This window comes from Salvelinus alpinus, chromosome 24 (genome assembly GCF_045679555.1).
Source record: "Salvelinus alpinus chromosome 24, SLU_Salpinus.1, whole genome shotgun sequence".
Lineage (NCBI taxonomy): Eukaryota > Metazoa > Chordata > Actinopteri > Salmoniformes > Salmonidae > Salvelinus > Salvelinus alpinus.
Window position 1 is genome coordinate 23815922 of NC_092109.1, and position 27396 is coordinate 23843317.

General features: G+C 44.3%; 1 protein-coding gene across 7 annotated transcripts in view; it reads left to right on the plus strand.

Annotated features, from left to right (window-relative positions):
* LOC139552367 (retinoic acid receptor RXR-alpha-A-like) overlaps window positions 1-27396 on the plus strand; it is a 151704-nt gene that overhangs the window by 3025 nt on the left and 121283 nt on the right. For 5 of the 7 annotated variants that reach the window (XM_071364033.1, XM_071364034.1, XM_071364036.1 and 2 more), the window contains exon 1: window positions 5192-5443. The exons of the other annotated variants lie outside the window; for them this stretch is intronic. In XM_071364033.1, the coding sequence (XP_071220134.1) occupies window positions 5416-5443 (28 nt within the window). In that variant the 5' untranslated portion in view covers window positions 5192-5415. Of the gene's footprint in view, window positions 1-5191; window positions 5444-27396 lie in introns of those variants that run through there. 7 annotated transcript variants of the gene reach the window in all.

Sequence of the window (27396 nt, forward strand, 5' to 3'; positions counted from 1 at the left end):
TGAAGTGTCAGACAGCTATTAATCACGGCCAAGGAGGAGGATTAAATAGCTGGGTCTAGTGGGCAGATGAGAGAGCAATGGCGAACGAGGCGTTTAAAAGAATGTGTTGTGTCTGTCTTCGATTACAGAGCACAGGCCTTAGGCTTAACAGCCATCTGAGCTGCTGAGGACCAACAGAATATCAATCAAATCTTTACTCTTTCTCCTCCCTGCTCTGTAGTCGTCACCAACCGGGACAATGAATCTTATACAATGGTTAAACAATACTGTGCTTTACTTGGGACCTTGTGGTCTTCAGAACAGACTGTAATGTCATCCAGCAGTCATGAGTTGTGGTGGAATCATTATCTAAAGAAGGGGTGCCAAACATACGGTCCGATCCGTCATGCCGATGGTTTGAGGAAAAAAAATGTAATAATCAAAAAACTCAACATACTTTAAAATCACTAAAACCATATCAAAACTGTGTAGAAATGACAGTGGACCTTTATACAGTTTCTTGACTGTGTCCAACTCACTAATAATCACCAAAATGAAAGATTGACGACAAGGACGTCAATGAGTTTGACGCCTGTGGTCTAAAGAGATACACATTTTCCTCACATAGGGAAGGGAGAGGACACTATAAAACTCACTGGTGTTTTTCCTGGGGCTTGGGAGTAGCCTATGCCCTCCTCTAGTCAATTTGTTTCATATTTTTAAGATTTTAGTGAACTCATCATAACAAGTATCAAAGAATGTCTATCTTTCTCTCCCTCTCTTTCTACTCCCTCCCTCTCTCTCTCTCTCTCTCTCTAACTCTCTCTCTCTCTCTCTCTCTCTCTCTCTCTCTCTCTCTCTCTCTCTCTCTCCTTCTCCCTCTCTCTCTCTCTCTCTCTCTCTCTCTCTCTCTCTCTCTCTCTCTCTCTCTCTCTCTCTCTCTCTCTCTCCCTCTCTCTCCTTCTCCCTCTCTCTCCCCTCTCTCTCTCTCTCTCTCTCTCTCGCCTTCTCCCTCTCTCTCTCTCTCTCTCTCTCTCTCTCTCTCTCTCTCTCTCTCTCGCCTTCTCCCTCTCTCTCTCTCTCTCTCTCTCTCTCTCTCTCTCCCTCTCTCTCTCTCTCTCTCTCTCTCTCTCTCTCTCTCTCCCTCTCTCTCGCTCTCTCTCGCCTTCTCCCTCTCTGGTCCAGGTTCTCTACCCCTATGTTGTGTTGACCTGTGACTCCCTAACATTCTCTCTGATTGGTGGAGCTCCTATGTGTATGGGCTTGAACAGGAAGTGCGTTGAGCGAAGAATGATTTCAGAAATGTAACGAGGTCAGAGATCTTTTCCGGAGCCTGGAGAGAATCTACTCCCAACAAGTTCACAAGTATTTGACCTCCCACAATGCCATGTTAAAAAACTATGGGGGATGGGGGACACCAAAACCACTTTGTGTGGGTTTAAATAGGTGTGGCTCACCAATCCTAACTCTAAAGCTGCTAAAAGTGTAAATCAGAACTACATCTGAAGGGAATACACAGCTATAGCTACAAAGACATGTACAGTGCCTTCAGAAAGTATTCAGACCCCTTGACTTTTTCCACATTAAGTTACGTTACAGCCTTATTCTAAAATTGGTTTTGTTTTTAAATCCTCAGCAATTTACACACAATACCCCATAATGACAAAAACAGAAATTCATTATTTACAGTGGTATTCAAACCCTTTGAAATGATACTCGAAGTTGAGCTCAGGTGTATCCTGTTTCCATCGATCATCCTTGAGATGTTTCTACAACTTTATTGGAGTCCACCTGTGGTAAATTAAATTGATTGGACATGATTTGGAAAGGCACACACCTGTCTTTATAGTTGACAGTGCATGTCAGAGCAAAAACCAAGCCACGAGGTCAAAGGAATTGTCCGTAGAGCTCCGAGACAGGATTGTGTCGAGGCACAGCATTGAAGTTCCCCAAGAACACAGTGGCCTCCATCATTCTTAAATGGAAGAAGTTTGGAACTGTCACGCCCTGACCGTAGATTGCTTTGTATGTTTCTATTTTTAGTTTGGTCAGGGTGTGATGTGGGTGGGTATTCTATGTTGTAGGTCTAGGTTTTCTATTTCTATGTGTTTGGCCTGGTATGGTTCTCAATCAGAGGCAGCTGTCTATCGTTGTCTCTGATTGAGAGCCATACTTAGGTAGCCTGTTTTCCCACTTTTGTTTGTGGGTGGTTATTTTCTGTTTAGTGTTTTTCGTCACCTTACAGGACTGTTCGTTTGTCATTTTTGTTGTTTTGTTGAACACTTACCACGCTGCACCTTGGTCCTCCTCTCCTTCTCCCGACGACGTTCGTTACAGGAACCACCAAGACTCTTCCTAGAGCTGACCGCCCGGCCAAACTGAGCAATCAGGGGAAAAGGGCCTTGGTCAGGGAGGTGTCCAAGAACCCGATGGTCACTCTGCCAGAGCTCTAGAGTTCCTCCGTGGAGATGGGAGAATCTTCCAGGAGGACAACCATCTCTGCAGCACTCCACCAATCAGGCCTTTATGGTAGAGTGACCAGATGGAAGCCACTCTTCAGTAAAAGGCACATGACAGCCTGCTTGGAGTTTGCCTAAAGGCACCTAAAGACTCACAGACCATGAGAAACAAGATTCTCTGGTCTGATGAAACCAAGATTGAACTCTTTGGCCTGAATGCCAAGCGTCACGTATAGAGTAAACCTGGCACCATCCCTACTGTGAAGCATGGTGGCAGCATCATGCTGTGGTAATGTTTTTCAGCGGCAGGGACTGGGAGACTAGTAAGGATCGAGGGAAAGATGAACGACGCAAAGTACAGACAGATCCTTGATGAAAACCTGCTCCAGAGCGCTCAGGACCTCAGACTGGAGTGAAGGTTCACCTTCCAACAGGACAAGGACCCTAAGCACCCAACCAAGACAACGCAGGAGTGGCTTCGGGACAAGTCTCTGAATGTCCTTGAGTGGCCCAGCCAGAGCCCGGACTTGAACCCGATCGAACATCTCTGGAGAGACCTGAAAATAGTTGAGAAGCAATGCTCCCCATCCAACCAGACAGAGCTTGAAATGCTGCCAAAGGTGCTTCAACAAAGTACTGAGTAAGGGGACTGAATACTTATGTTAATGTGCTATTTCAGTTTTTTAATTTTTTATTGTATTACATTTGCAAACATTTCTAAAAACCTGTTTTTGCTTTGTCATTATGGGGTGTTGTGTGTTGATTGACGAGGGAAAAAACGATTTAATCAATTTTAGAATAAGGCTGTAACGTAACAAAATGTGGACAAAGTCAAGGGGTCTGAATACTTTCAGAATGCACTGTATATACTGTACATTACACATTGTCCATGCAAAATAAACAAAAAACACTTCAGTCTATAGAAAGTGTAACATGGTATGCATGAACTCTCCCATTACTCCCTTCTTGCCTCACACATTCAGGCACCACACACACACACACACAAACACACACACAAACACACACACACCTTGAATTGTTGCTCAGTCACACTTGCTTTTGGTTTATTGCACAACTGGCTTTGATCTTTAAAGTGCCATGCATTGCATTAATTATGTATCTCGCCTCTGTACAAATGTGGTGAACACCTTCAATACTCAATGAGATGAGGAGCCCTCTCCACACAGGCCTAGAGGATGGCTTCAGGACTTCATACAGATACAATGTTCCTTTCCTATATTGGGCAGGAGGGACTTGAAGGGGGGAAAACAGAGTGCTGCTCTGCTATAGTATTCTGCTGCCAAAACTGCCTCCAACAATTCTCTGGGTGAAATGTAATCTCAAGTGAAAATGTATTTTTCACTCTTGTGAAATGTATATAAATCCATGGTTATTCCACGTGTGCAGCATATGTGGTGAGGGATAGGATGCTGTCATTCCCAAAACAGCATAGCTGGGGAACAATGACGAACAAATTACCTACTTCTCTGTGCTCTAATGCAATGGGAGTTATGTAAATCATGCTGCTGTATAGGTAGCTCCGGGCCTGTGCAAGTGTGCCTCAACTTTTATGCATCTGCAATAAATACATAGATTTTTATATGCCATGCGGATGGCTCATGAACGCTGTTGATGCCAGTGGATGTGGAAAGACAGTCAGAGTAGGTTGTGGGAAAATAACACTTACTGTAACCCCATTTCACCATTTCTTCAAGCCCTGTCATTCTATGTATTACTTCATCTTTAGTTATAGTTGCTCCCTTTGAGAGTCATTATACTTAAAATATGACAAATGTACTCATTTTCAATAGGCCTATTATGGATGTTTATGGCCGTGCCACTGCCTTGATTTGACTGGATTATAGCCTACAATAGGTGTATGCAAGGGAAATGTGTGAATCCACTTGAGGAATGCTAGTTTCAACCCATCTATTCACAAGGCAAATGTGTGAATCCACTTGAGGAATGCTAGCTTCAACCCATCTATTAACAAGGCAAATGTGTGAATCCACTTGAGGAATGCTAGCTTCAACCCATCTATTAACAAGGCAAATGTGCGAATCCACTTGAGGAATGCTAGCTTCAACCCATCTATTAACAAGGCAAATGTGTGAATCCACTTGAGGAATGCTAGCTTCAACCCATCTATTAACAAGGCAAATGTGCGAATCCACTTGAGGAATGCTAGCTTCAACCCATCTATTAACAAGGAAAATGTGTGAATCCACTTGAGGAATGTTAGCTTCAACCCATCTATTAACAAGGCAAATGTGTGAATCCACTTGAGGAATGCTAGCTTCAACCCATCTATTAACAAGGCAAATGTGTGAATCCACTTGAGGAATGCTAGCTTCAACCCATCTATTAACAAGGCAAATGTACGAATCCACTTGAGGAATGCTAGTTTCAACCCATCTATTAAGACACTACAGAAGGAGTAAGAAAATTGCCACTTCAATTACTCTCCCCTTGACTCAATTCAAAGTTATTTGAGATGCCAAGTTGTGAGTAAATACTATCTTGGAGAGCTTGGTTTCATACCGGCTAGCAATTCTGTTTTTTATGGACCGATGCTAAACTGACAGCTATATGAGGTTAGGCCTACTTAATTTAACACGTTTCACACGTTTGCTTCCAAAACTAAAAGTCCTACAAGGGACTCCTTTTACACTCCCCCTTTCTCGTGTGTCGTTGCGGTTTGCTTGCGTTGGTGCGAGTCCCCCTCACGTGGGTCCCTATTGCAGTGCGGATCCAGTAGTTGGAGTTCTAAACCTAGCCCAAGAGAGGGAGCGCAAGGAGTGAGCTAACAGAACTAGAAACTATAGGTGCATTTTTACTCTATCGAACATCGCTTTTGAAAGACTGTCACTTTTACTGCCCTGGAGCCATCTTTCCAGCCTTTTAGTATAACGCCATCAATCCCCGCCTGAAAACTCACACACGGTCGTGTCAGCTGGCATGAGCTAACCCACCAGACATGGAAACCAAACCTTTCATGTCATTGGGTAAGTTTTTAATCAATTTAAAAAATATATATATTATTGCAATATGGGTATTTGAGATTACAATGTTACAACGTTTAGACTCACGCAATGCTGACGAGCAATGGTGTCATTTATGCACTGCATTTTGAAGCGTCAGAAATGAGTAGGCAAGCCTAATTGCGTTCATGTAAAATTATAATAATGTTTAGGTTACGTTATGCGCAATATATGGAAAGACACATAGACTTCTTGTTTGTAAATATCAAAACATTTTCTCAGCGTAGCCTATGTTTCACTGAAAAGAGAGAGAAACTTGAGTCGCGCCAGGCTTGTTAAATATAAGCGTCTGCTACTCTGCCGTGTACCACACTCCTATCAGAGCTGATGACATTCGATTGATTAGGGTGACATCTCATTCAGGAAAATTATAGCCTACTCTCTCTTTCAGTAGATTTAATATCTGAGTATTCTGCAAACTATTGTCGATTAGCATTTTTATGGCACTTCCAGCTAATTTAATTTAATCTAAGGAGGCTATAATGCAAAATTGTATGGTAGGCTATTTGAAAATCTACATTTACCCGGCAGGGAAACAAACCTGACTAAATTGCATTGCATATGCACTTGGGAAATAGTTTATTATATACGTAAAAACCTCCATAGCCTACCTTTGGTAGCGAACTGTTGTTCATGGTAGACTACCAGTATACAGTTTTTACAGTAAGTACATTAGTCTACGCGCAATGGAGTCGATACAATAGGCTACAATAGCCTGCCACTGAAAGTGTTCAAAATGGACTGCACACTCCTTGAGTAAATACCAGCCAGAGAATACAAATGTAGGCAATAGGCCGACGTTTACTAGAGGTATTTGTTTGAAGAGGCAAGCGTGCTAGACAATGTAGCCTTGCGCAATTGAATATATGCCATGTATTCGTCGCAAACCCAATTTATTGGCCCGGTTTGTATTTTTGTTTCCACCCAATGTTTTGAAGTCGTGTATGAGTAGGGGTTCGAACGATAAGAGGGTGAGGGTCCAACTCGAGCACGAGAGAACTCAGAAAGTTGATACTGGGCGTTGGAATGATTTGGTGTTTAGACTCATGTTGTTGCGGAAATTAAAAGCCATTTTGCACTTATTGCTTATCAATAACAAGCCCAATTTGATTTATTTTATTCGATAAAAAGTTGACTCTTTTAAAGCAATTAAGTAATGATTATAAACGTAGATGTGTGGAAATGTACACTATATTGAAATGTATACAATATGTTTTTTATTCTATTGATAATGCTGAGTGTTATCCGTCTTATGGCTACAACATGTTAAGAGCATGGGTATGAAAGGCCATTTTTGGTCATTCGTTGTTAAGTTGTTTTTCACATAACCCGTTTTCTTTTGCAGTTCAGAATTATGTTAATTGATTGTATTGCTTCAGCACTGTACCCGTTTTCATTACAGCACTCAATTATGATGATGAAAATGATGATGAAAATGATTTTAATTAGCATTATTTTCATGTAGTAGTAATTAGCAATATATAGTCTAGGCCTAGTATCTTTTTGTCCTAAACTATATGATAAAACAACTTATAACTTATATTATTTCAACTTAGAATGTGGATTTATAGGTATTTTAAGTCTCTTAAACGTATTTTAAGTCCCTTAAACACACACACACACACACACACACACACACACACACACACACACACACACACACACACACACACACACACACACACACACACACACTTACGGTGTAAATCATTAATACTCAGCTACTGTATGTCTGGTGAACTGTATAGAGCACAACTTGTCCCATGTAGCAGAGACATAGCTGAGAGCTGTAGGCAGCCATGTTATTGTGTCTGCAGGTCTTTCAGGGGCGCCTCATGTTACACCTTGACACATCATCAGCCCGCCTGCCCGCCACCGCCAATATGCACAGATGAGAGGCACAGGGACTTCTGGGATATCTCTATCTAATTACACACCTGATCACTGGCACTGTGACCACACAGGCCTTTATATGACTTATCAGACATACATCTCACATATCACCATTCCAACTTTCACATAGACATGACAGGTTGCATTTACAGGCCTACTGTAGTTTCCGTGTCTCTATATTAAAATCAATTACGGTTAGATTTTTCAAAAAATATTAACAGACCCAGCATAGCATGGAGCCTGTGTGTGTTGTAATAAAAGTGTAATAGCAGTGTAATAGTTGAAGTGTTTTATTAATCAGCATCTCTCTATGCTTCTTTAGTACAGCCAAGGTTTTTATCACTCTACACTGTTTCAACATGCTGTATCAGCAGGCCATTTTTCGTCAGTTCTTGATTTGTCGGCCCTTAACTCGGGATTTAAATACAAACTTTCCCCAAACTCACTCTAACGCTCTGATTGTTAATTGCGCACTTCAAGGACACCACCAACTCTGATAAGCCCTTGAATGTATTGATTAGCTGCTCTATGTAATTATCTAGAGTTGTGCTGCATTAGGAATTCAAACATGCCACTGTTTGAAATGACATCTAGAGTATTTTACAGTCATGGATTGATTGTTGGCTGTGATGATTACATCCTGCTTTTGGCACAGTATGTTCTCTAGGGTGCTAGCTAGCCGCTGGAGCATGTTTTTTCTGTTTTTCTCCCTCCTCACTTAAAGCTGTGAAGAATGGAGCGGTGACATTGAAAACAGACAATGTCTTCATTTTGTCAAAGGAATTTGAGCGTGGCTATCACAATGAGCCAAGAAACTATGTTCTGAAATGTAGAGTGTCTTTTGCCAGCTAAGGATGGATTTTGGGAGAATGGGTTGTATTTAGCTTTGTGTATTATAAAACAGAGAAAGTGATACGGCCTTAAATAGCCTGTCTGCTCTATAGAGCAGATCCTGTAATAACTGAGATGTACTATGTTATCTATGACGAGAGATAACTGAGGATAACTGACCTCATATATCCTAATGTATACTATGTAACATGAGGGTTGTGACACTGTTTCAACGGCGTGGACACAGTTGAGGTCAGGAGATTGTCTGTAGCTTCACATGGGTTTATGTTGAATTGTTGATTTAATGGAACTAACTGAATGTAAATAACAAGTATTGCTTGTAGCATGACAATGATGGTGATTGTGTGATGGTGAGAAAAATATAGATGAACTCCTAGGCAGGGTTTCCAAACTGGCTGCAATGGGGGATTTTATTTGCCCCCTCCCAAGTTTTTATAGCAAAACAAATGTTTTAGTCAAATATCATATCTGCTTGGGCCTCTTGCGGTCAATTTGCAGACTACAAATTATTTGTAATTATGTTCCGGCCCCCTGACCATCCGCTCAAGAAATAATTGGTCCGAGGCTGATTCTAGCTGATGATCCCTGCTCTTAAGGGATTGGTTAACTATTAATTTTTCTATTTGATGGAACCAGATTGGACAGAGACCTTCTGGTGGATGCCAGCGTGGCATTGGCCTTGGTGTTACACTCAACCCTGACTTTATTCACTCTAAATGTAAAGAATACTAGTAGTATGCAACAATGTCTGGTATGGGCCTTATTGATGAGCTGCTCTTCTAAGTGTGTCCCACCACCTGTTACTGAAGTTGTTTATGTTATTCCTAGTACCTCTACAAGTCAAGGATATTCACTTTATTGTTGTTGTGTTTGTTTGAGGGGGTAGCCTATTTCAGGAACAGAAGGTAACCCCCCCACCCCTCGTCTTCCCACCCATGAAGTTCATGGTCGTTGATGAGAAAGTGAGATTCATGGTTGGGGGGGGGGGGGGGGGGGGGTAGAGGCAGAAGGTGGGAGACAGGGTGGAGGGGGCAGGCTGCATTCCTCTCCTAGCAGTAATTCAGGAACAAAGGTAATACCAGGAGTGGGTGTGTGTCTGCTGGGAGGAGGGAAGCGGCTTGGCCCAAAGCGCCTTGGCCCAGTTTGGCTTTTACAACCGTCCAGTTTTGCTATCCTTTTGAGAGGGGGCTGCAGCTGTCATTTTTATTGGAGGAGGTTTATAGCGAAAGTTAATGGCTTAAAGTGACAGCTCTCGCTCTTTCTCCCTGACACTCTCTCCCCCACACCCCCCCCAAGCCTCACTACTCCTTCAAATCAAAGGAAATGTGCCTCCCCCTCCAGCTACCTCCCTCCCTGCTGGCATCAGAACCAAATGTACAAGAGAGAGAAAAAATTGAAATATAATTATGAGCGCAGCTGCAAATTAATTTGTATATTTTTTTAAAACTGAAAGTTAAGTGCCTTGAAGTCTAGACTGCCACTTTTCATAGAATATCTGTGCTGCTGTACATTAAGCATTAATGTTCTGCTCTGCTGGCAATTTTAAAATACCTCTCTGACTCTGGGAGAGAAAAGCTGTGCACATCAATGCTGATGATCATATGCTGTATCACACCAGTCCCAGCCTGTTTCTGCTCTCATAACAATACTGATCACAAACTGCTGCTGGTGGGGCTTTAAACAGAGATGGCAATCGCTCAAACACTCATTCATTATTTGTGTTTTGAGCCGTGTAGGTAGCAGGAGAGCTTTATTGATAAGGGCTGCACTGAACTTTGAACCTCAAACCTTGACCTCTACCTCCTGCTTGCTTTATCATTGGAGGAGTTTTGCTTCGGGCATTCAATATTTTTTACCAGCTTTTTTCATCTTTCACCATTCTAAGACCGCTTCGTTCCTGCTGCACTGCTGAACATTTGTTTTGCATTGACCGGTTTCAAAATGTGCTTTCCTCTACATTAGCTGACAATTTATTCCTACAGATTATTCCTATAGAATATTCCTATTCCTGCACTTCAGGACCTGTTCTGTTTGTTTTGCAGGCTGAGTGAGTGTGAGAAGGTGTCGGTTCAGTTCTGTGGGACTGAGAGTATTCAGGATGCGTACAGCCGCTCTTTTGAAGCGGAAACAGTCTCTGTGGGGATTTGAACAGATCACACTCATAATTCACGCAGAGAGGAAGGTCGCTCTGCCCTCCTAGCCAGAGATCCCACTGCTTTATAGAGAGAGAGAGAGAGACAGAGACAGAGACAGAGACAGAGAGAGAGAGAGAGAGAGAGAGAGAGAGAGAGAGAGAGAGAGAGAGAGAGAGAGAGAGAGAGAGAGAGAGAGAGAGAGAGAGAACTGTCCACTAAAGCAGGGTTTCACAAATCCGGGCCTGGGGTCCCCTTTGGGTTGTCACGTTCGTTATAATGAATGTCGGACCAAGGCGCAGCGAATGTAGAGTTCCACATAATTTATGAACGAAGTGAAACTATAGCAAAGCAAAGACAAAACAATAAACAAACAAACCGTGACTACAGAGGTGCAAACTGCACTAACTCCAAACAATATCCCATAACCCACAGATGGAAAAAATGCTACTTAAGTATGATCCCCAATTAGAGACAACGATAGCCAGCTGCCTCTAATTGGGAATCATACTAAAACACCAACATAGAAAAAACTAACTAGAACCCCACATAGAAAATATAAACTAGACTAACCCCCCTAGTGACCCCCTAACCTACTCTACCATAGAAAATAAAGGCTTTCTATGGTCAGAACGTGACATGGGTGTACGTTTTGTTCTTTTAAAAAAATACATGTATTTTGTTGGACATAAAAAAACGGTAAGAACACCAGGAAATAAGCTCCAATTGAGTTTAATTTTGGAAATCTGTTCCCACGCATAATAGAGAGACACGTGATCCTATACAAATATAAGCAAGGTTTGGCATGATTATGTTTTAGTCAAATATTATATTTGTTTGGGATTCTTGTGGTCAATTTGCAGCCTGCAAATGATTTGTAATTATGTTCCGGCCCCCCGACCATCCGCTCAAAGAAGAATCTAGTTGATGATCCATGCACTTGAGTATTATTGTTAAACAGCCATCAAGGACTCAAAAGAACAGAGTCGTCGTCCCTGGCCAACTTTATTTAACTAAAAATCTCTTGAAATGTGTCCTGAGTTGAATTGTACCCTTTAAAAAAGTTTATTGCTTGTAAGTTCAGTCAAAAAATATGTGAATTAGTCATGAGAGCTGATGTGGTTATTCACAATAACATCGCTGTTGATTTCAGATTTTTTAATGCTCCTTTATGATCTGTACATTTTTTAAATAAATCATTTCACATTAATGACCTTTAAGTCCATCTAGGAACACTGATCAAAAACAAAACTAGTGATTTCTCCATAAAAAACATTTCATTTTAAGCCGTTTTAAAACAAGTATTTGTCTATGTTATTTCAGCAATGGTAATGCAGCCCTATTATAGCTTGGTTAAAATAAGAATACGTGTTTTTAAGTGTTTATCTACAGTGTATATCTGACAAATACCGGTTGAGCTATTATGAGTCAATTTAAAAATGATCACAAGCTTTGATGAAGCGTTTGAAGTATTTGCTCTCATCAGAGAGTGAAAGTGACTTGGCCTTTGCATGGGTGCTCACACACACACACACACACACACACACACACACACACACACACACACACACACACACACACACACACACACACACACACACACACACACACACACACACACACACACACACACACACACACACACACACACACACACACACACACACACACAAAACCCACAGAGAAACAGACAGAAGTAGAAAGGTGAATTTATCATCACAGTTTTATAGGGTTTCCTATCAGGTGTTTCTAAGACATAGATGTGTTGGGATCTTCCCCACCTCCAGCCTGCAGCGTGCTACTACATCTGTCCCCTTAACAGGCGCCAACCACAGAGTTCGTTGATGATCAGTGTGCTGCAGGCCAGAAGGCCACAGTAGCAGCGCAGCACGTCTGTTAGCCACTCTGCACAGGTTAGGGGAAGGTGCCATGATGTTCAGCCTCAGACAGGAAGCAGAGAGGTGGAAGGAATTGGTACAATGTTGTGGGCGGAGGGGTGGAGCGATGGAAGGGCACAGTGCATGGGCAGACCCAAAGGTTCCTTAACCGCTGTTTTTGTCAAGCAGACACCAAACACACACACACTAGAGTTTATGTTAAAGCCCTGCACTTACATAGCACATGATTTGCTATTGATCTGGTGTTGTGTTTCTGATGTTTACTCAGCTGATAGATGACATCAAAAGGAAGCAGCGCAAGACAATATTTGTTCTTGTTCTGGGTTCTGCTTTTGATTGCATGGCTGCTTTCTTCAGATGTTTACAGTGCTTAGCTGTCATGGACTGCATGTACAGAGTGTGTACCTACCACCGTGTCTGCAGTAGGAATATATGCTCCCGTTAAAGTCATGTTGTGTGCTTTGGCATTGAGCAAGGATCTGTGGAGCTGTCTTGAGTATTTTATACATTAATCTATAGGGATATGTCTGGATTTAATGTGGAAGGAGGGAGGGAAAAACAGAGAGGAAGGGAGAATGAGTTGAGAGGTGAAAAGAGAGAGTGGAGTGAGTGAATGAACAGTGAAGAGAGAGAAAGGGAGGAAGAGGGGAAAAAGAAGGAAAACAGTGTTTAGAAGTTAGTGGAGAGTTCATAGCGGTATATCTACTCATACTCAGGCTTACAGTGGTGTGCTTAAAACAACCAGTCAAATTAAGGGCCATGATTGTAATTAGGATCCATTACATAAACTACCCAACAGTCCTAGCAATAGAGATACGATGGAGGATGTGGAAGGTCCAATGTAGCCATTTTTATCTCAGTATCAAATAAGTTCTGCGTAACAGTTAAGTACCTGTGATTGTTTTAAATCCAAATGGTCAACAATAAATAAAAATGACATCTTAGCAAAGATCAATTTCTCAAGCAATATATTTTGCTAGGACTGTCTGGGAGTGGTCTTAATGCAGAGGGGGAAACTAGCTGTTATTGGCAGAGAGGTTTGGAACTCTCTTTCTTATTGGTCTATTATTAGCACATTTCATCAGGCAGGTCAAAACTCCATCCCACCAAAACAGGCTGAAATTTTAGGTGGTCTTTTTCAAACAGCTCATACACTAAATGGGCATTACCAACATTTTCAAAAGGTTACAGTATTATTCCAACATCATAGTGTGTAATATATAAAACACAGTAAAATAATGTTCTTGACTGCACTGGGCCTTTAAGATGGCAAATTTAAGATAATATTATGACGCTATGTATACCCTGAAAAACAACATGCCCAGTTTGGTTCCAAAAACATAAATAATAATAGTAATTTGTTGGTGCTTATATTTGTTATATTTCACACATGTACGTATGTATTAAAGGCATGATCTAGATTCATTTAAGTCTTTGTGTTGTTGTAGCATTTTTTTCACAGATTTTCCAACTGAGAAAATGAAAAGTGTGAGTTACTGTTTGTTGACACCTCAGAGTTGTCATGTTTTTCCTGCTTCCGACCAGACTACCTCAGCCCCCTCAGTTCTGACGCGCGACACCATATACACTCTCTAGGCAGGCAGAATGAGAGTCTGGAGGGCTTTGTCACCTGTGGTTAAACACTTAGCCGGGACCGTCTGCTTTCAGGCGTACTTTCCACAGAGGTGGAATGGTGTTGAGGAGGAGGTGCTCTGTCTGTCTACCTGTAAAAACAATATTTGGGCCACAGTGCAGCTACTCTAGACTGGAGCAGACAGCCTATACATACAAGTCTCACCCCTACCCTTGAGTGGATGTGGTAGGGCGATAGGTGAGCTGATGGTGCTGCTAAATCATTCCACCCCTGCCACATAGGACAAAGAGCACAGGCATGTCTTATCTTCCATTCATTATCAACCACTATGCTGAGAGTAAGAGTGAGAGAGGGAAGGAGATAGAAAGAGCAGAGACACAACATCAGGTGACTATTGACTTCCCTCTTTACTCCAGGGAAATGTTGTTCTCTCATATTATGTTGGAGCCAGAATGTGAATAGGTGGCTGGGTGACAACTCACCCCTCCGTATCTTTTTTGCTGTAAACGTAGACATATTGACTTTCTTTTGTCATATTACATGTAAATATCATGTTTCACACACAAAATGGCACGCTGTCTTCATTAGATCAAATGAAGCCATGCCAGGAACAATCCTCAGAACTAAAGAGCACTTGTGTTGGAGTTTGTTATTTCATCCTCTCAAGAAAGACTTTCAAATAAAAGAGTTGAGCAGGCAGGCAGGCGGGCGGGCGGGCAGGCAGGCAGGCAGGCAGGCGCTGGCCATGTCTTTGTTATCTGTGTGTTCTGCATACCACAGTGCTTACTTTCCAGTGCCTGCAGAAATGACAAGTTCAAGTGTCGCTTTTAGGATGCTTTCTTCTGTTTCAGCCTGGAATGAGTAACAAGAGACCAGTTCAGATTATATAGGCCAGATCAGAGCCAGACTAGAGCACGCTGGAGGAGGGTGTGTGTCCTACGTAGTGCGAGGCCTGGTTGGGAGTGAGCAGCAAAGGGCAGGGAGGCTCAGACTGCCAGTGTGTGAAAGTCAGGGGTTGTGACAAGGTCATGCTCTGTGGGAGGCTCAGACTGCCAGTGTGTGAAAGTCAGGGGTTGTGACAAGGTCATGCTCTGTGGGAGGCTCAGACTGCCAGTGTGTGAAAGTCAGGGGTTGTGACAAGGTCATGCTCTGTGGGAGGCTCAGACTGCCAGTGTGTGAAAGTCAGGGGTTGTGACAAGGTCATGCTCTGTGGGAGGCTCAGACTGCCAGTGTGTGAAAGTCAGGGGTTGTGACAAGGTCATGCTCTGTGGGAGGCTCAGACCTCCAGTGTGTGAAAGTCAGGGGTTGTGACAAGGTCATGCTCTGTGGGAGGCTCAGACTGCCAGTGTGTGAAAGTCAGGGGTTGTGACAAGGTCATGCTCTGTGGGAGGCTCAGACTGCCAGTGTGTGAAAGTCAGGGGTTGTGACAAGGTCATGCTCTGTGGGAGGCTCAGACTGCCAGTGTGTGAAAGTCAGGGGTTGTGACAAGGTCATGCTCTGTGGGAGGCTCAGACTGCCAGTGTGTGAAAGTCAGGGGTTGTGACAAGGTCATGCTCTGTGGGAGGCTCAGACTGCCAGTGTGTGAAAGTCAGGGGTTGTGACAAGGTCATGCTCTGTGGGAGGCTCAGACTGCCAGTGTGTGAAAGTCAGGGGTTGTGACAAGGTCATGCTCTGTGGGAGGCTCAGACTGCCAGTGTGTGAAAGTCAGGGGTTGTGACAAGGTCATGCTCTGTGGGAGGCTCAGACTGCCAGTGTGTGAAAGTCAGGGGTTGTGACAAGGTCATGCTCTGTGGGAGGCTCAGACTGCCAGTGTGTGAAAGTCAGGGGTTGTGACAAGGTCATGCTCTGTGGGAGGCTCAGACTGCCAGTGTGTGAAAGTCAGGGGTTGTGACAAGGTCATGCTCTGTGGGAGGCTCAGACTGCCAGTGTGTGAAAGTCAGGGGTTGTGACAAGGTCATGCTCTGTGGGAGGCTCAGACTGCCAGTGTGTGAAAGTCAGGGGTTGTGACAAGGTCATGCTCTGTGGGAGGCTCAGACTGCCAGTGTGTGAAAGTCAGGGGTTGTGACAAGGTCATGCTCTGTGGGAGGCTCAGACTGCCAGTGTGTGAAAGTCAGGGGTTGTGACAAGGTCATGCTCTGTGGGAGGCTCAGACTGCCAGTGTGTGAAAGTCAGGGGTTGTGACAAGGTCATGCTCTGTGGGAGGCTCAGACTGCCAGTGTGTGAAAGTCAGGGGTTGTGACAAGGTCATGCTCTGTGGGAGGCTCAGACTGCCAGTGTGTGAAAGTCAGGGGTTGTGACAAGGTCATGCTCTGTGGGAGGCTCAGACTGCCAGTGTGTGAAAGTCAGGGGTTGTGACAAGGTCATGCTCTGTGGGAGGCTCAGACTGCCAGTGTGTGAAAGTCAGGGGTTGTGACAAGGTCATGCTCTGTGGGAGGCTCAGACTGCCAGTGTGTGAAAGTCAGGGGTTGTGACAAGGTCATGCTCTGTGGGAGGCTCAGACTGCCAGTGTGTGAAAGTCAGGGGTTGTGACAAGGTCATGCTCTGTGGGAGGCTTAGACTGCCAGTGTGTGAAAGTCAGGGGTTGTGACAAGGTCATGCTCTGTGGGAGGCTCAGACTGCCAGTGTGTGAAAGTCAGGGGTTGTGACAAGGTCATGCTCTGTGGGAGGCTCAGACTGCCAGTGTGTGAAAGTCAGGGGTTGTGACAAGGTCATGCTCTGTGGGAGGCTCAGACTGCCAGTGTGTGAAAGTCAGGGGTTGTGACAAGGTCATGCTCTGTGGGAGGCTTGCGGCCTCTGGAGAAACACCAACGCTTCTGCTGCTTCTGTCTCGACGTGGAGGTGAAGAGAGAGAGGGAGGAAAACAATGAAAACAGGTAGAATAATATCAGCCACGGACACAAGGGAGAGGCAGGGAGGTTTCCATTTATGTCTTGCTGTACACCTGGTATCATCAACTAGATTCAGTCGCGGGCCAATTATTTATTGAACGGATGGTCGGGGGGCTGGAACATAATTACAAATCATTTGTAGACTGCAAATTGACCGCAAGATGCCCAAAAATATATCATGTTTGACTAAAACATAATTTGTTGTTAATTGATTCGGTTAGAGATAAAGGGATGCTATTAATCGCTCTCTTTCTCTTTCTCTCTGTTTCTCTCTCTTTGTTGAAATGAGAGAGAGTGCATTGGGTGTTTATTACAGGATTCAGGAGGATGCTACTCTGCCCTCATGGTTATTAAACCCCTCACTGAAAAGGTGGCATCAGGGGGAACTGTTCTAAAAAGGTGGGGTGGGGTTGGGGGCGCAGAGGAGAAAAGGCCTGGGGGTTGGAGAGAGAGGAAGTCCTGGAAACGGTGAGCGGAGCAGAGGAAGGGGAAAACATCTGGAGAAATTCCCTGGAATTTAACGGTCCACTCCTTTGATTTAGTTTTTTTTTATCAGTCCTGTCTTCATCTTCAAAGTTCTAGCCCGGTGTTGCAGGCACGTAAATGAAGGGGAGTCTCCCGTGCAGGTTGAGTCATTCCAGACTTTATAGTGGGCCAAATTGGGCCCATGTGACTAGCTCCCCTTTGTGCAGGCCGGGCTAATTAAATGGCACAGAAGTGAGAGGGCGTCCGGATGGCTGTGGAGCCAGACCAGACCCGGCCCAGGACCAAACACAACTCCTCATAAAAGCCTACCTCCTTACCAGTTCCCGCCGTGAACACTTTTAATCAAAGCACACAGAAACATTTTCAGATATGTTTTCTCACCAGAACCAAAGCAAGGAAGAGAGATGTGAATCAAGTTTTGTTGATTATCAAAGGCACGATCACCACGATTGAAAAAAACACAATGCCCGACCGTTGTATTGACCGTGACTCAAAAGCAACACCATTAAATCCTGGTTTATTTTCATTGAAGAGGACGTACAGGGAGAAGTGTACTATCCCTCCTTTGAGGAATGAAGTCTCCAGAGAACACAACAAAGACCTTGTATCGAATTAACAACTTAAGTCAGCAGCGTGCTGCAGCAGCTTTCATGATTCTTCAGTACGCCACAGCACAGCGGCCCATTAGCATGGAATATTAGTAATGCACAGGAAGGCTATTGTCTGTCTCTCTGGTGATCATACGAGTCATTTTCTCCTCTCATCAGTGCCAAGCCTCTGTTCATTAGTCATTAAGATTCAGGAGAAGCTTAGAGGAGTGCCTCCTGTTTTACCTGCTGCCTGCCGGTGTAGGCTACACACAGATGTGTGTGCTGGGAGCTCTGCCTGACAGGCAGGTAGATAGAAAGCTAGCACTGAGGTACAGAGGTACATGCTAATTCAACGGCGGGGCTGATCAAAAGAGATGCATCATGGTCTCCCTCTGAAGGGCTCAGCGAAGCCTTAGCCACCTGGGAAACACACAGGCAGGAGGAAGGAGCAAGTCTCTGATCAGAGGAGAGAGAGGGAGAGAGAACAGGGGAGAAAGAGGGAGAGGGAGTGAGAGAGAAAGAGAGAGAGGAGGGGCAGAGAGAGAGAAGGAGGGAGAGAGAGAGCGAGAGGACAGAGAGAGGGAAGAAAGGAGAGGAAGATGAAGAAGGAAGGGAGAAAGAGGGAGAGATGGATGGAGATGGAGAACATGAGAGAGAGATTCAAATGATGTTGCTTGTATATGAGGGGAGACTAAACCAAAGCTAGGATAGGCTGTGTTGTGAAGGTACAGTACCACTCATCTCATTTCATGTCTTACAAGGTCTGAGAGTGGTGTTATACAACTTATTAGCCTCTCAGTCGCTACTCGCCACTAAGAGGCAAGGGGTAGAATAAGAGATGTCCACAATAACCACGTGTCCGCTCTTTGTGATACAGGTATATTAGCTTGTCTTTTCCAGCATAAATGATGTCTGCCTTCTACATGTAAGTCGTCTTGATCATCAAATGTAATACACATTATTTCACAATCCTGCTCTGAAATGTTTGATATCTATCCCTATCTATCTCTGTCTCTTCCTCCATTGCCATCTCTCGTTCCCCTGAATGGAGGGAAAAAACCCAGCCAGTTGGTTAATCGTCTCCCCCTCCGTCTGTGCGCCAAGCTATTTTCTCTGTGTTGCTGTGCAGATGGCCTACATCTTTCTGCCTGGCTGACTCGCCAAGCGTGGACAGGCTGCTCTACTCCGCTTTGCAGGCGCAGCATCGCTGAGCCTCCTGTGTGTGTGTGTGTGTGTGTGTGTGTGTGTGTGTGTGTGTGTGTGTGTGTGTGTGTGTGTGTGTGTGTGTGTGTGTGTGTGTGTGTGTGTGTGTGTGTGTGTGTGTGTGTGTGTGTGTGTGTGTGTGTGTGTGTGTGTGTGTGTGTATTAGTTCCCTGTGAATTATTTATCCTCCTTTCCCCTTTTCCACGTACTGTAAACACATCTCATCTACATACCTACATGCCCATGCCCATCCACATCTTTCCTGGAAAGAGGGACAAGACCCTAACAGCAGATAGAGACAGCAGGGGGGGCTCGCCAAGTCATTCCCCAACCTGTGGCTTATTCTGTACATATCCATCTATGTACAGTTCTCTGGATAATAAATGACCTTGCAGTGGCCTGTCTGCTTGCCCCAGCGTCTCTTTTTGATCCAAATTGATTTTGTTGTACGGATCCTGCTTTCTGAGAGGACCCTCCACTTCCTCCTCCTAGGCAGATCTGATGTTCTGTCTCTCTAACTCAGTATGTGTTATTGGAGATAAGAGGTTTTCCCCTCCAAGTCAGATTTGATATATCTGTCTTCTCTAGCATGCTGCAGGTACTGACAGTGACAGACAGTGATGCCACTGATGATAAAGGCAGCTCTGCTTTTCACACAAAATAGACAAATCTCTCTCATCAGTTATACTGTAAGTCTCATTGACTTATTAGCCTTCATCGTTAAAGGTGGTAAATGCCTGTCGTTTGAGGCCAGCTTTCTCTGTTTCTCTTCCCTCCCCCTGCAGTCGAGGGCCTACGGTAGACATTCCTCCATACCCTATAACAACAAGCAGTTTGATTATTATCTGTCGCCATTAGATGTGTCTGTCGCCCATCCCCACCCTCAGACAGACAGACAGACATACAGACAAACTGAATGGCAAGGCTCTGATCTAAATTAGCTCTGCTGTTTCAGAGGATAATGACCTGACAAACTAGGTCAAACCAATGATACCCAGTCACCACATGTTGTGTGGGCGTTCGTTCATTATCCCTGGCACATATTGATTCAATAGAGCGGTGGTTCCCAAACAGTTAGGGGTAGGTGGGGGGGTGGGGGGTTAGACTTAAAACTTACTTTTAAAAGCTGTAATAGTAGACTGCACAAGGTGCAATTTAGAAATTGGGTATTGCATCATCACTCTTGTCATGTTAGTCATTGCATACCTTAGAGAGCTATTTATAACTTGTCAGAAATCACATCAACTAACACATGTCAGTTAACGGTTTTTAATTGAGGTTTTTTTGCCCATAGATTTTTATTTGTATAAAAAAAGGGAAAAAAAGAAAACGTGATATCCAATTGGTAGTTACAGTTTTGTCCAATCGCTGCAACTCCCGTACGGACTGGGGAGAGAGCCGTTCGTCCTCTGAAACCTGACCCCACCAAGCTGCACTTCTTCTTGACACACTGCTCACATAACCCAGCTGCACCAATGTGTCAGAGGAAACGCCGTACAACTGGCGACCGTGTAAGCGTGCATGTACACAGCACAGTAGTCGCTAGAGCGCGATGGGACAAGGCCGGCCAAACCCTCCCCTAACCAGGATGACGGTGGGTCAATTGTGCACCGCGTCATGGGTCTCCCGGTCGCGGCCGGCTGTGACACAGCCCGGGATCGAACCCGGGTCTGTAGTGACGCTTCAAGCACTGCCTTAGACCGCTGCGCCACTCTTGAGGCCCTAGCCTATAGATTTTGTTATAATTTTTTTGTCACTCAAATATCACATGAATACACATTAGACATGGCAAAATGTATATAATTGCAAGAAAATTTGATTTAAAACTGCAACATTTTCTTTGTACCCCATGACAAAATATGTAGAATAGCAGGAAATAAGCTTTAAACCTGCACATGTTGTGAAATGAACAGTGCTCGTGCCAATAGAAATAGACGGGGCACGGGATGTTCCCCAACGCTGGAAGGGGGGCCGAGTGAAAAGGTTTGGGAACCCCTGCAATAGAGGACTGTTGGTTAAGTCTCTGTTGCCATTATTCACTACTAAAGTTGTCTGGAATGGCTAAATACCTTCTTTCCCGTGCTTGTTAGTGACCATACATCATACCATTCAGTGGATGCTGCTGATGGGAGGATGGCTCATAATAATGGCTGGAACGGAGTAAATGGAAGGGCATCAAACACATGGAACTGATGTGTTTGATGTACATTTACATTTACATTTAAGTCATAGCCCCAGCCATTACCATGAGCCCCCCCCCCACACACCAGTTGAATTTGTTAGATTCCTAGAATTGTGCTCAGTCACATTTCAATTAGTTCCCTTCTTCTCTCTCTGAGCTCTTTGAAATGACCATGGATGTGAATGATTGGTATTCCACAGGCCTGGCTCCAGGGGATTCAGTGGGCTTATGACCAGCTTAGCCTCTAGTCCTCTGCTTGATTGGCAGCTAATGTTTCCTTTTTCAGTGGTGGTGGTGATGGATGGAGGATTGGGGGGTAGGTACCAGGCACCCTTGACATTTGCCTTTCATGAGATGTCACCCTGCATTACATGTGCGTCTTAGTCATGTGATGCTCCACCCAGACAGGCACTGAGACATCACTAGCATCCTCTTCCATCACTAGCAGCATGGCCTGGCCTGGCATGGCTGTGGTGCTGTCTAATATTTTGAGCCCCATCTCGGTTCTTCGTCTTCTGTATTGTCTCACTATGGACCTGTAGCTACAAGACAGAATCCCCTCACTGTGTTCCACTTCCTGATATCCCAAGCACTTCCTCTTTCCTGTCTCGGAGGCTTCTGAATGCTCAGTCATGTCCTTCGTTCACTCTTCATGTTAGCTGAAGACTCTGCACCACAGAAAAAACTGCCCCATGCACCAGACTCTGCCACATCCACATCCCCCATGAAAGAAAAAATTAATCAAATGAAATCTATATTTGTTTTGTAAATGACCACATGCTGTAGAAATGAAATCCTCCCTGCGGTCCATCCCAGTCATGTGACTTGACCTAGTTCTCTCCCTCCCTTTTCCTCTCTCTGCACTCTCCCTTTCCCTCTATTTCTCTCCCTTTCCCCATCCCTCTGTCTCTCTCTCTAGCTCTCAAACTGTTAAATATATAACACATAACTGTTTTTATCCATGTCTGTATAAATTGTATATGTAATTAGTACGTCCTTATTTAATTACAAATGTGTATTCTTGTTATTATCCCTTCTCATTGTGAAGCTCTATTCTATGTACACCCTCTAGTTTCTCTGTTCTGTTCAACCCAAGGACTTCATGTGAATGGACTGTTTTCATAGATTGTGTCAGAGCGTGTAAGGTGTAGTATTCACTGTGTGGATGCACTCTTTGGCTCAGTGGGATGTGGGTAATTCAACAGTAACAGAATGATGCTGAGACTCAGTGGGATGTGGGTAATTCAACAGTAACAGAATGATGCTGAGACTCAGATTTTTCACTTTAAAATGTACAGTATGTCAAACAAACAAAAACTATTGCAAAGTTAAACAAACCATAAAATGTCATGCACAAGGACCACTTTTAACAATAATAATTCAAGAAAAACATTTTACTTGAAGAACAGTGCAGATGCAAAGTTTGATAACAGAATGACAGTTGGTTCTGTTTGTGCCGTCATTCTGTTACCAAACTTTGCATCTGCACAAGTAATTTCGCTACACTCGCATTAACATCTGCTAACCATGTGTATGTGACAAATAAAATTTGATATGATTTGATTTGATTCATATGTGCCAAATAAATTATCTCCAGCTCAGCTATTGATTTATTTAGCTAACTTGCTAGCTAAGTGGCTAGCTTGCAAGATCAAGCTTCTTGGTTTCATCAGAGACAACCAATACCCTCCTGGATACCCTCTTGGGCTCCCGAGTGGCGCAGCAGTCTAAGGCACGGCATCTCAGTGCAATAGGCATCACTACAGTCCCTGGTTCGAATTCAGGCTGTATCACATCCAGCTGTGATTGGGAGTCCCATATGGCGGCGCACAATTGGCCCAGTGTTGTCTGGGTTTGGCCAGGGTAGGCCGTCATTGTAAATAAGAATTTGGTCTTAACTGACTTGCCTAGTTAAATAAATGTTAAATAAAATATATATATATATATGAATTTTTTTTAATCAAGATCCCTGCTACTTAAATTAGTTTTGTGCCTGGAATGTTTTAAATAATATTTATATATATATATGTATATATATATATATATACAGTATATATATAGTTTATTTTTAAAGAAATAGCGCACCTGGTGTGCACTGCCAGTAATACTGTATACCCAGGTATGGTACAGGAACGGTATGAAGGTATGAACATATAGATACCGCCAACACTACCTTGTGTGCATATTTTTCTCCCTCTAGCTTTACAAGCATGGTACACACTGCTTGAAAGCTTGTTTTCTCTGTGTGAACGATGACCATTCCGTTCCGCATCACACTCCTCTGGGTGTGAACGTTTCTAAACCAAGCCTTAAATTGAGTTCTTCTTTTTTTTCTTGTCGTCTTCTCAACATTGTGTGCTTTATTGTGGGAATAACAAGCTGCTTTCTGTGGGCACTCTGGCACAGCCCGTGGTCACCGCATGTCAAGCCGCGTGTTTACACTCAAGACCGTGATGTGGCCCAGTTGACATAATCTCAGCACCAGGAAGTTGTGAAAGAGAGAAGTGGGTGAGGGGGTGGGGGGTTGAGATGGGTCCTGGGAGAGGAAAAGGGACACCGGAAAGGGCCGGAATACCAGGAGCAGGAATGGCGTGGATTTCTCAGAAATGACCACTGCTGCTAACTCAGGAGAGAATAATAGAAATAGGTTGCGGGCTGATTTCGTGTGTGTGTGTTGGAGTCTGTGGCTTGTGGACTCAAGCGTTGACACTAGGGTGTGTTTGCTCACCTTTTTGTCCAGCCTCCATTCCATGTAAACAGCAGTCACGCTTTGTGCCTCATGTTTGAAATATGCTTTCTCATTCTGATGTACCCTTGACCTTGTTTGTTTTTTTGAGTGTATTTGTGTGTCTCTAAGTGCAAACGTGTGTTATATGTGTGTCTGAAGGGCAGAATAATTAAAGGGCAGTCAAAGAATTGTCTCTGCAAGTCGACCTGTATAGCATTGTCCTTGTAAAGAGAGATAGATGTTAGCCCTCAGTAAACCCACACACATTCCCTCTGCTGGGTGTTTCCCTGAGACAAGCAGGCCTCTTTGGCACAGTCTCAAGGGAGAGGTCCTGTCAGCCCCTTGGAATGCGTGGCATGTAGCCATTCCTGAAGAGCGCTCCGGGATCAGGCAGGGGTCCAGGGGGAGGGATGGAAGGGGAAAGACCTGGGAGACTCTGTAACACCTCCCAATCCTACTGCACACTAGGTGGTGGGATACAGTTCAAACATAAATATCCTCTCCTCTTCTCCACTCAATACTCACAGTATCAGGATAAATCAGGAAATATAATGTCCCTTTCATGTCAGTTGAGGCTATGCATGATCTAGCCATTTATGACCCACTGACCAGTAGATGAGGAGGGAACAGATGAAAACGTAGTGGAACAGATGAAAACTGAGTAGGAAACTATAAAGTCTCCTAGAACTGGAAATCATCCATGAGCTCACTGACTTTCCTTCCCCCAGACAGCTAAGCGCTTCACATTTGAAGCGTTCTCAGTGGGATATAGGAAGCTGCCGGGTCAAAGTCTCGACCAAACAAAGACTATAATAGTAAGGATTTAAGACAGACCAATGTTGACACAAAGAAACAAGGCCCTGAAGTCAACAGACTGGTCTTTACAGAGGTATGGGTACGTCAATTTCAGTCACAGACTCAATCTCAGTTCTCTGATTAACTCTCCATCTATATTCTGTTTTACGGAATCATGGTTCTCTCCGAATATATTGTCCCCATCCATTCAGCCAGAGGAGGTCTCGTCCATCGTGCGGACAGGAAGAAAGAACTCTCCGGGAAAAACAACTCATGGTGTGATAGTGGTAACATACAGGAACTCAAGTCCTTTTGTTCTTCGATCTGGAATACCTCACCATTAAATGCCGACCGCATGACCTCCCTAGATCATTTTCTTCGGTCATCATCACTGCCGTGTATATCACCCCCCCCAAGCCGACACCACGACAGCTCTCAAGGAACTAAACTGGACTATGTGCAAACTGGAAACCGCATATCCTGAGGCTGCATTTATTGTAGCTGGGTACTAATAAAGGAAATCTGAGGGAAGCGCTACCGAAATTCTATTAAGACATCTCCTGTGATACACGCACAACACAGAGCCTGAATCATTACCACTCTCCCTTTATCAGGAAGAGGAATCATTACTACTCTCCCTTTATCAGGAAGAGGAATCATTACTACTCTCCCTTTATCAGGAAGAGGAATCATTACTACTCTCCCTTTATCAGGAAGAGGAATCATTACCACTCTCCCTTTATCAGGAAGAGGAATCATTACTACTCTCCCTTTATCAGGAAGAGGAATCATTACTACTCTCCCTTTATCAGGAAGAGGAATCATTACTACTCTCCCTTTATCAGGAAGAGGAATCATTACTACTCTCCCTTTATCAGGAAGAGGAATCATTACTACTCTCCCTTTATCAGGAAGAGCATAGAGGATGTTGTTCCCACTGTGATGATTAGGACTTATCCAAACCAAACACCGTTGATGGATGGCTGCATTCAAAACTGAAAGTGCAAATCAACTGCATTTAACCATGGCAAGGTGACTGGGGACATGGCTCAGACACGAGACATACTGTATGTGGCAGGACTCCAGACAATCACGGATTATAAAGGGAAAGCCAGCCACGTTGTGGACACCGACGCCTCATTCCCGGATGAGCTAAACACCTTCTCCGCCCTCTCAGAGGAAAAAAACATCAAGCTGCGGACGCGGGCCAACCAACGATCACGTTCTCCGTGGCCGACATGAGTAAGTCATTTAAGCATGTTAACCCTCTCAAGGCTGCCGGCCCAGACGGTATCCCAACCCGCGTCCTTAGAGTATGTGCAGACTTGTATTTTTTACGGATATATTCAATCTCTCCTTATCCCAGTCTTTTGTCCCCACTTGCTTCAAGATGTTCACAATTGTTCCTCTACCCAAGAAAGCAAAGGTAAGTAACCTAAGTGACTATCGGCCCGTAGCACTCACTTCTGTCATCAGTGCTTTGAGAGGCTAGTTAAGGACCATATCACCTCCACCTTACCCGACACCCTAGACCCACTACAATTCACATACCGCCCCAACAGATCCATGGACGTCGCAATCGCCATCGCACTGCACACTGCCCTATCCCACCTGGACAAGAGAAATACCTATGCAAGAATGCTGTTCATCGACTACAGCTCGGCCTACAACCCCTCCCTGTGCAACTGGGTCCTGGACTTCCTGACGGGCCGAGTTTGCTGACGACACAACAGTGGTTGGCCTGATTACCAACAACGACCAGACAGCCTACAGGGAGGCGGTAAGAGCCCTGGTGGTTTGGTGCCAGTAAATAACCTCTCCCTCAATGTCAACAAAACAAAGGAGCTGATCATGGACTACAGGAGACAGAAGAGCACGCCCCCATCCACATCGACAGGTAAAACATGGAGAGGGTCAAAAGGTCCTCAGCGTGCACATCACTGACAACCTGAACTGGTCTCTTCACACAGACAGCCTGGTGAAGAAGGCGCAACAGCGCCTCTTCAACCTCAGGAGGCTGAAGAAATTCATCTTGGCCCCTAAGACCCTCACAAACTTCTACAGATGCACCATTGAGAGCATCATGTCGGGCTGTATCACCGCCCAGTATGGCAATTGCACCGTCCGCAACCGCAGGGCTCTACAGGGGGTGGTGTAGTCTGCCCAATGCATCACTGGGGGCACACTGCTAGCCCTCCAGGACATCTACTGCACTCTGTGTCACAGGAAAACCAAGTAGATCATCAAAGATCTCAGCCACCCGAACCACGGCCTTTTCACCCCGCTACCATCTAGAAGGTAGAGACCAGTACAGGTGCATCAAAGCTGGGACAGAGAGACTGAGAAACAGCTTCTATCTCCAGGCCATCAGACTGTTAAATAGTCACCATTAGCCGGCAACTGCCCAGTACCCTGCCCTAAACCTAAGTCACTGTTACTAGCCAGCTACCACTAGGTACTCTACCCTGTACCTTAGAGACTGCTGCCCTATATACATAGAGTCATTGAACACTGTTCACTTTAATAATGTGTATATACTGTTTTACCCACTTTATATGTATATACTGTATTCTAGTCATGGCTCATCCCATATAACTATCATTTTTTCTGGATTATGTGTGGGGTATTTTAATTGTTAGGTATTACTGCACTGTTGGAGCTAGAAACACAAGTATT